The following is a 10,159-nucleotide window of genomic DNA, read 5'->3' on the forward strand; positions in this document are numbered from 1 at the left end:
CCCCCCCCCCCCCTTGACAATTATTAATCATGGCTTTATACGTTGGTCTCTGGTCTACAGTTTGACCATAATCTACTGGGCCAGTCAGTGGTAAAGTTACCGGAACAGATAAATTGAAACTAGTGACTGGTTCAATTTATTTGTCACATTTTTTTTTTCGTCACTCCAGTTCCTATGGTACATTTAATTTAGTCCCAAATGACTCTCTCCTCTTTAATATTTCTGAGGAGCAGACTTTCAAAAAAAGGAGGTAGTTATTTTATCCTACGGTAGCTTGTACTTCGCAAGTAACATAGGTAATATGTTACTTACTTATACTGACAAATGGCTTGATACTTCAATTTAAACTGTTCAGAACTCTTGGTTACCAGGTGACTCGACATTTAGTTGGGTAGTGGTACTGAGCTATAACGTCACGCTTCCACAATTGGTACAGTACTACCCAAATTGGTACACCATCAGAAAATGTTTTGAATAGTACTTTAAAATTAAATTTGAGCATTTTTCTTTGACATTAAAACAAACAAGAGTACCGCGGGGCGGAACAATATACGCCCGTCGAATGCCGTATAGTGTTATATACTTTCTTAAATTGAAATAAGATCTGCATCATTCTAAGAGTGGTTAGCTGACATACTATAAAAAATGTAGGAGAAAATCTCCGGACAAAAAATCAAATACTGAAATGAAAAAAGGGCAATAACTTTTGCAAAAAGTGTCGAATCAAAATTCTTTTAAGGGAGACACAACTTCATATCATGATTATAATGTATACCAAGTTTCAAAGAGATCCGTTGAAAAATGTAGGAGGAGATTGCCGGACAAAAATCAAATACTGAAATAAACAATGGGCAATAACTTTTGCAAAAATATTTTTGAATCAAAATTGTTTTCAAGGAAACACAACAACATATCATGATTATTCAGCCTAAAGTTTCAAAGAAATCCGTCAAAAAATGTAGGAGATCTCCGGACCAAAAATTTTTCAAATACTGAAATGAACAAAGGGCAATAACTTTTGCAAAAATTGTTGAATCAAAATTCTTTTAAGGGAGACACAACTTCATATCATGATTATAATGTATACCAAGTTTCAAATATATTGGTTGAAAATGTAAAAATTTGACGGGCGTATAAAAAGATATTTATCAGCATTTCCACCAAATAGTTTTATTTTCATTAACATTTTAAATGTACACGATGACTTCAAAATAAACATATCAGAAAACCAGTAAAACCAACGTACAGTGACAAAATTTTGGAGGATTTTGAAGGGGTTAAATAAAAGCATGTTTAAATGTTGATTTCTGGTCCTTATAACAGAATAATATAAAAGTGTATATATACAATTGTAGTTCAGTATGGTATTTATAAAAGCAATATATTTTGTTGCAATCGGCACATCAACTAGTAGAAATAAAATTAAGTTCCATAGCCTGTTATATGGTGTACCAATTAAGGTACTAGTCGCAGTCGAAAATTCAACGAAATCTCACTGCGAGTTAAGTGTTCTATTTTCAAAAACAAATTACTTAGAATTAAAACTTTTTCTGAAAATGAACCACCATAGGTAGTCTTTGTCAAGAATCAAGAAATATTCCAGATAAAAGATCGGAAGTTTTAAATATCACTGAAATACTGTCAAAATTGTACCAATTGTGGTAGTGTGATGTTACAGGACTGTGTTTGTAAGGGACTGATTTTACAACACAACAAAACAATGTATGATATAGATATTTTTTATTAAATAAAACCTGCTTGTTGATCAATCAGAAAAGGCAAAAATATTACTTACACGGATCCTTTATTTTATAAAGGAATATGTTAAATATATTTTAAAATAAATCACAGGCCAATTTGTCACACTATTACATTGCAAGTCATAGCATGAATTACTGCATATTATCAGGTTGTTTCTGAGGATATGGTCATACTTTTTCTGATTTTCAAAATTGCAAATATGGAAAGTATTACTGATTACAAGAACAATAGGCTCAAGGGCCTGCATCATTCACCTGGTATTAATCTCACACTTTTAACCTAAAAATTGGCCAAAGTAAACTATCTTAAGTTAAAAAGGACTAAATAGGGCTGCAAGCTCAACAAAAGAAACAACTAAAAGATACATTGTACTAACAAATTTGAACCTTGTGACTTTGAATGAACTTGGTAGCCCTTCATCCAAGCATGTTGCTGATCAAGTATCATCACTCTATAAACTTTGTATTTGGAAAAAAACTTGTTTGAAGATTTGAACACATTTGACTCCTGTGACCTAGAAAGCGGTTCAAGGTCATTAATTCAAACAAACTTTGCAGCCCTTCATCCCTGCATGCTACGTACTGGCTAATATATCTGTGACTGTTGGTTATTTACAGGGTTTTGTTTAATGAACTTTTGACAACACTTAACACTTTAACCTTGAATATGGGTAAAGGTAGTTCGTTTTCACAAATTTGACAGTCCTTCATCCGAGCATGCTACTGGCACCACCCTAGGCATTTTAAAAAAGATTTTCAACACATTCAACCCTTCTGACCTTAAATATGGATGAAGGTTACTCATTTGAACAAACTTGATACCTCTTTACCCAAGCATGCTGCTGGCTGAATACCATTACCTTAGGCCTTTTGGTTATTCAGAAAGGTGAAGGTCATTCATTTGAACAAACTTGGTAGATATTCATTTGAGCATGCTACTGCCCAAATATCAACACCCTAAGCCTTTTGGTTATTCAGAAGAAGTTGTTTAAAGTGAAAAGTTGACAGCGTATGGAAAAACAAGCATTAGCTCACTTGGCCTTTCAGGCTAAAAGTATAATAAATATTCGACAAATGCTGGATATCAGAATTTGATATAAAAAGATTTGTAAAATAAAAATAGTAACTGAATTGACCTAAAATATCTAGTTTGCAAAGTTTAAACTGCTCATAAACATTTTTCCTTGTCTATGGCATCAAATCAAATTAACAAAATCTTTCATTCTTTCATTTTTTTTTATCCAAATAAATAATCACTTTGCACAGATTTAACCTACCTAGTCCTCGGAGTGAAATAACTGTAACTTGTACATAGTTGTGTTGTTTAGATCTTTGATCAGTGAAAAAAGGTTGCTCTTCTTCTAACTTACAAGTCTAAGAGGTCAGATATATTTTATTTACTCATCACAAAATCTTCACCTAATGTTGTCAGTCAATATTTCTATAAAACATTTACTATGTAAATAAAAGCTGTTTATCGTAACAAGTAAACTCACAAAAAACTAACTAAAAACTGGACACTTTATTTTTCTTTCTCGCCCTCTCTTTTATATAACCCTGACAGCTGACACATGTACCACTCAGCGAGTACATCATTATCCCCATCACCACAACAAGCTTTATAAACCTTGTCTAATCCTGAGCTCCCAACAACATGTAAACATTTATCCCCCCAAAAAATAAGTTAAAATTTAAAATAATAAAACCACACCCAGCTATATAACTGTTTACCTTCTGCTGTATTACATTTTGCTCATTGGAAGTGACTGATCTCAACATTATCCAGGTACACAAGTATATCAATAAACAAAATGGGCCTTTAATTACACATTGTTTATGTTTTGTTTTTATCATTTTAAAACATGTTTGAGTTTAAAATTTATACAAGGTTGTAAATTGAGAACACTTAATCCTTTCACTACTGTAGACCATAATGGACTCATCTAGATCAATGCATGGTAGAGTTTACTAAAGATGCATAGGGGTGAAAGGGTTAACAGTCCTTCAGTCGGCACACTACAGGACAAATATCGTAAATAGTATTCTTAACTTAAAAGTTCTGCAGAAGTCAACACATTTTGCCCGTGACCTTCCAATGGTGTAAAGGTTGTTTTTGTTTAACAAAGTTAATAGCTTTTTACTGCAAAAAGCCACAAGCAAAGGATCCTTTTACAATTCAAGGCCACGTATCTAAACAATACCAAAATTTACCTGAGGAGTAATGCAATTTTGATAACGCTGCCTTGGACCTTTCCATCAATGAAAACAATTTAACCCGCTTTTGGACACTTTTGAAAACATTTATTAGTTTGTCTGTGGTCACAGAAGCTTTTCTACATGTTTTTGAAATAATTAGTTACGTATAGCTGTTTTTGAGATTATAAAATACAAAAACCTGCCAGAACAATGAGGACACTGTCAATACTACAGGTAGTGGTCCCAATACATACAGAAAAAAGATAACAAATGATTCAGGCAAAATGTAACTGCATTTCAAGACAAAACTTTTCTAACCAACATCTTGAATATTCATACATTATTTTGAAAACAAATTAGACAAACAAATATTTATATGAATATGAGTGTAAAGCATTTTCATTAAGACATGTAATAAAAGTCAACAACCAAAATTCATTCGCTGTTAATACAATCTATTTATCTCATACAGCCTTTAAAATGCATTTAATTCCAAAATTATAACACTGATTAACATGTCTATATAATAAACACAAAGAAATTATATATATATAAACAATGTAGATAAAATCGTATATGCCAGATATAATTATAAAAACTTTGTACTGCATATAACACAGGTATTAAAATACAAGATATTTAATTTTTCCCATTTAAGTAGCAACTCCAAAAACACACAAACATATTCAAAACAAAAATGATAAGTAAACATCTGACTGCTATGTAAACAAATATGTGGCACAGTTGTTCTGGAAATAATGTCACAGTTAAAAAAACAGATGTATTCTTTCCGAGTATCATCTGTACAAAACAATCCCCGGTAAAACTGGTAAAGATTGATGGTAAAACTAAATATCTACAGAATTTATTACCAAAATAAAAGGCCCAAGGGGCCTATATAACTCATAGTTAATGGGGTCGTCATAAATGTAATTCAGAAATGATAATCTTGGTATAGGTCAAGGTAATCTATTAGAACATATCTAATAATCCTTCACCCAGTTAGCACTAAACAGGTTTATATCATGGCCAGTGATTTGTTTAAATATTCAGTTTTGAGATATTTCCTTCCACAGAGAGGGTTATCAATTAAATAATGTTTTGTATCATTCCAACTCTCAAAATAGAGGCATCTTTTGTATAAATACTTGCTATGATGTTGTATGAGGATGGGAGATGATCATTGGGATTTCCCATGAAATTTTAATTCCCAGAAAGTACTGAGTGATCTAAAGTTGGCATGGTTTCATTGCCAGGCATTCTGAAACAGAAAACTTTATGACCAGTTTTCATTTATATAAATAAAAAAGACCAGTTTTTGAAATACTGTCCTCAAAGTAAGTCAATGAAAGTCTTGTTAGATATTTTGAAGTTGAAATTTTAATTTTCTTTTACAAATACATTTTTTAAATATTCTATAGAAAACTTATTTTTTTAATCCAAATTTGTATATCTTGGAATGGTGATGTTCCTGAGGATGACTCAAAACATAGACATGTCCTTAAATAAGTAGCTATGGCTTGGGAGTTTTAATTTTAAATATGAAACAAATACAGCCTCATTAATGCATGTACTGCTTCCTCAGCAAGCTTCATGTCAAAAATAATCATTCCAGACCTTGTGGTTTTTGAAAAGAAGACAATTCATGTTTTTGACACATCTCATATGTGACGTTGAATGTGGGTCAAGGTTATTTATTTTGACAAATTTGATTGCTTTTCACTCCAGGAAGCTACTTGTAAAACATCATAACATTAGCTCTGGGTTTAAAGAATATATTGATTAAAAAATGTCATATCAGTTGCATTTCTGTTTTATATGTTGTATTTTATTTTGAACGAATGCTATGGTATATAGATAGCTATATATTTATAAAGAACAATGTTGACTTCCAAAGGAATATATCACAGCTCTTCATATTATTTCATATATAAACGTAGAAAATATAATTTAATATGGTCATTGAGTATTTCTTCCAGGGACTGCCCAGAAATAAACAATATCTATACAATTATTTAAAGACCCTGTTTAAAGGTCTGACATAGATTATCTCCTCCTGCTGCCAGTACTGTAGTAGAATCCATGGCCCTACCAGGGTTCAAACTTCACTGCCAATCTGGGGCTGGTCATATATCATACATATAATCTTCTATCTTCATTTATTTCAAAACCAAATTCAGCCTTCTCATTTTTCCATTATTGAATGAAATAATTAAAGACCATTAAATTAATTGTCAAAACAAATTGTATTTAAATGTCAGTCATTGAATGTTAATTGTTTTGATGTGTTGACAGGGAAAAAGTCAACCTGATGAATCATCCTCATTCATTGCCCGGAAAATGACATCTACACACCTGCATGTACCACCTAGACAATGAATGGTATTGTTACTCCAGACAGATAAATCTTCCTTTCTATTAAAAAATTGTGCTTTATAACCACTGACTTGGCAATTCTGCTGAACATGTATAATGTACCCTTTCAAGACATTTTGAAAATGGATAGATTTGAAAGGTGTTGGTAAACAGAGAGTCACAGTTTGCTATATACTTGTGACTGTAACAGATACTGGACAATGCTGGTCAACTATTGCTGCCTGCGGTTGTTGATAGAATGTGCTCTAGGTTGTGGGATACATTAACTACACAAAGTTACATAAAAATCGGATTATCCCTTTGAAGGTTTCATCCAGACAATAAGCCAATCGGGTGGCAGTAAGGTACGGAATCCTCATTAAATATGCGTTGATTTTTCCAAACATCAACCTTGAGCTAGACGCATGGGTAATATTTTTCTTTACCATTTATCATAAAAATCTGAGCAATCCTTCTCCAGATACCACAGCAGCAAAGTTACGAGATGCAGAAAAATTAATACATGTACCTATTTGCTGCCTGAAAGCAGACAACACATGCAATAACTGCTTCGTTGATTAGTTATAGGAATCATTTTAGTTAATACTATATATATATAGATATTCTCTTACAGAAAAAGATCATGCTGTTTGTACAAAATCTCATAAAAACGCCGTCAGTAAGTGTTTAATTTAAAGTGGGGTGTTTCACATGGAATACCATATCTTGCATATGTAAAGGGAGAATGCACAGTACTGAAACATGTCATAATCCCAAGTTGGTTATCTAGCAATACTACATGATCCTTTGGTCGAAACACTTTAACATTATACGTTTTTAACACTCAGTAACATGACATTAGGCCAACACCAATAAGTAACATGAACTCACAGTAAAATCTACTTAAATTGTAATTAATCAGGAATGTATTGAGAAGAAAACAAGAACAAAACTGAAGAAAACTTCTGACTTCCATAAAGTACCAAGATTCCGTCATTTTCAAACCTGGACTTGGCAAAGGTTAAATTACAAAATGCCTGTGACCTACTTAAGATATGTTTTAGTTACTGTTCAAGAAGCAATGTGTGACAGACAGATAGAAGAATTAACGATTGACTGAAAACATTCTCCCCTGCTTTATCGTAAAGCAACCAAAAAAATCAGAAAGTAAATTGGCTACATTAAAAAGCAAACACAATGATTGATAAGTTATTGTTACGGTACAGTCTTAAACTTCAACAGAATAATGAAGTCAACTGGAAGCACTGAGTAGTTAATTTTAAGCAGGAGAACTACACTGGTATGTATCTTGTCAATCCTTGAATTGTTTTGTTGACACAGTCTGACAAAAATTTCAGTTGCTTGTTTTCCAGAGAAAATTATGATCATTTGCCTAACGTTTTTATACCACAAAATTTGAAAATACTAGAACAGCAAGTCAAAGGTTCACAAAGTGCAATAACTCTGTAAATAATCATGAAAAATTGTGATACATATACAAAACTTAATACAATGGTGATAAACCTTATCAATGACCAAGTAAATCTGATTAAACAATGCATACCACATGTCCTGATTTTGACAGGCAAATAAAAACCATACAAAAAAAGTTAAAATCATCATTTTAAACTTTTGCTATCTACTGGCGAGGGAAAAACTTTATTGACTAGGCTGGACTTTCTGTCCCGTAAAGAGTAGAACGACCAGGTGACCAGCTGTAAGGCCCCAATAGCAACAGGCTGGATGCACAGTAAGAAGAACATGATATCGTGGAGAGAGTTTATCTGGCTTATAGTCAAAGTCTTCTTGCTAAGTTGTTGGTAGCCGTAGTGATTGAGAACAGCCACTGTCATCATGGGAGACAGGGAGATGGCTGGTTTGGTGACCAGAGCGTTGTTCCCATACACCAGGGAGGATATTGGATGGCTGGAATGACAGAAATCAAAAGATTTTAGTAGCTGGATACAGAAACTTTACATGTAGAATATACTTTGTAGTGCTTTCCTATATCCTTATATGTTGCTTGTAATATTGAGAAATTTTGTTGCTACAGTAGATAGCAAAAACAGTCATTTGTGTAACTAATGATATATTATTACAACAAAACAGTAGTTAACATGGTTTACAGATAGCATATGCTTTGTTGCATATTCAACCCAGATTGTTAGAATGTTGTTTTTCCTGTCTCTATTCTACTGCAAAGTTTCCTATCCCTGTAAGTCTCCTTTCCTAATCTTACAAATTTTACTCTCCGTTGCTTTGTTGCCTTACCTTCTGTGATGTTTGTTCATGTCTGTATCCACAATATCGGACAGGGGCATATTAAACAGAGAAAACATTGCAGTGGCAAAACAGCTGAAAATAAAGAAAACAAATATTACTTATCCAGTCATGACACCGAATCAGCTTTTGGTAAGAAGCCCCATGGGTCCGTATCATTTACTTCTTATTCAATGCTGTCAACAAATGAATCTCGCTTCAAATTGGAGAGATTTGTCGTCGCCATAGTCTTCGCTATCATTGCTATGCTGATGACACACAAATGTACATGGTCATCAAACCTCAGGACAGTTGGGATACAGTTTCAGAAAACTATTAAGACTGTCCCAGCTGTTAAAAACCTAGGGGTATACTTTGATAGTTCATTGAACATGGAGAAACAAGTGAACGCTATTGCCAAATCCTGTTACTACCAGATCAGGAACATCGGCTGTATTCAGCAGTTTATAACTGAAGATGCACGCAAGATTTTGGTGCATTCACTTGTTACCTCTCAGTTGGATTATGGTAACGCCTGCCTGCTCTGTGGCATATCTTACAAACTAACTAGTCATCTGCAGAGAGTCCAGAACACTGCAGCAAGAGAGAACACATCACACCTGTGCTATATTCATTGCACTGGTTACCTGTATGATACAGGTCACAGTACAACATTTTGGTGTACACATACAAGGCACTGAATGGAACAGATCCTCGGTACCTACAGGAGCTTGTTACCCTGTATCAGCCTTTACGATCACTGCTGTCGGAGTCAGAATTATTGTTGTGTGTCCCAAAATCTCATACTGTGACCTATGGAAACCGGTGCTTTGGGAGGGTTTCAGCCACGTTGTGGAATAGCTTACCATCTGCTATTAGAAAGTCAAATACCCTGGCCAAATTCAAGAGGGACATCAAAACTAACCTCTTCACATCTGCATTTTAGGGTCTCTGCAAAGACATCATGTAAATACCACCCTTTATTTGTTCAATTACATGTTGTGTGTGTGTATGTGCACATTGCTTTCTTAAATGTATAAAAGTAATTGTAAGCCTTTGTTTTTGTTTCACAATTTAACCTGAAAACCATTGGAAAAAATCTTTCTACCCAGAATCATTGTTTTTTTGGATGCACAATTCTCATAAACTATATAAAATAATTGGTATGAAGTTAAGATATAGCACTCCATGGTAGGTGCTGTAAGTAAATATGAAATTTCAGAAAGATCCATCCAGTACTTGATATATAGCAAGAACAAACTTCAAACAGAGCCCCACCCCTATGCCCTAGTGGGGTCATACCCACCGATTATACAAAATTGGTTCCCCTTCACCCAAGGATGCTCCACACCAAATATGGACCAAATCCTATCATTCCTACAGAGGAAGAAGGATTTTAAAGAATAATTTGCTATGTTTCCCCTATTGAGTCCTGCCCCTTTAGGCCCCTGGGGGGCCAAACCAACAGTTTATACAAAATTGGTTCCCCTTCACCCAAGGATGCTTCAGACCAAATATGGAACGAATCCTTTCATTCCTACAGAAGAAGGATTTTAAAGAATAATTTGCTGTTTCCCCTATTGGGCCCG

General features: G+C 33.9%; 1 protein-coding gene across 1 annotated transcript in view; it reads right to left on the reverse strand.

Moving 5' to 3' along the window:
- Positions 1-2,831: 2,831 nt before the first annotated feature.
- Positions 2,832-10,159, reverse strand: part of LOC110447516 (transmembrane protein 180-like) — an 11,801-nt gene continuing 4,473 nt past the window's right edge. The window contains exons 4-5 of the mRNA XM_021493274.1: positions 8,583-8,666; positions 2,832-8,237 (exon numbers count right to left, since the gene is read on the reverse strand). Coding sequence (XP_021348949.1) covers positions 7,931-8,237; positions 8,583-8,666 — 391 coding nt within the window. The 3' untranslated portion in view covers positions 2,832-7,930. The remainder of the gene's footprint in view (positions 8,238-8,582; positions 8,667-10,159) is intronic.

The sequence above is a fragment of the Mizuhopecten yessoensis genome, unplaced genomic scaffold, assembly GCF_002113885.1.
Source record: "Mizuhopecten yessoensis strain PY_sf001 unplaced genomic scaffold, ASM211388v2 scaffold3453, whole genome shotgun sequence".
NCBI lineage: Eukaryota > Metazoa > Mollusca > Bivalvia > Pectinida > Pectinidae > Mizuhopecten > Mizuhopecten yessoensis.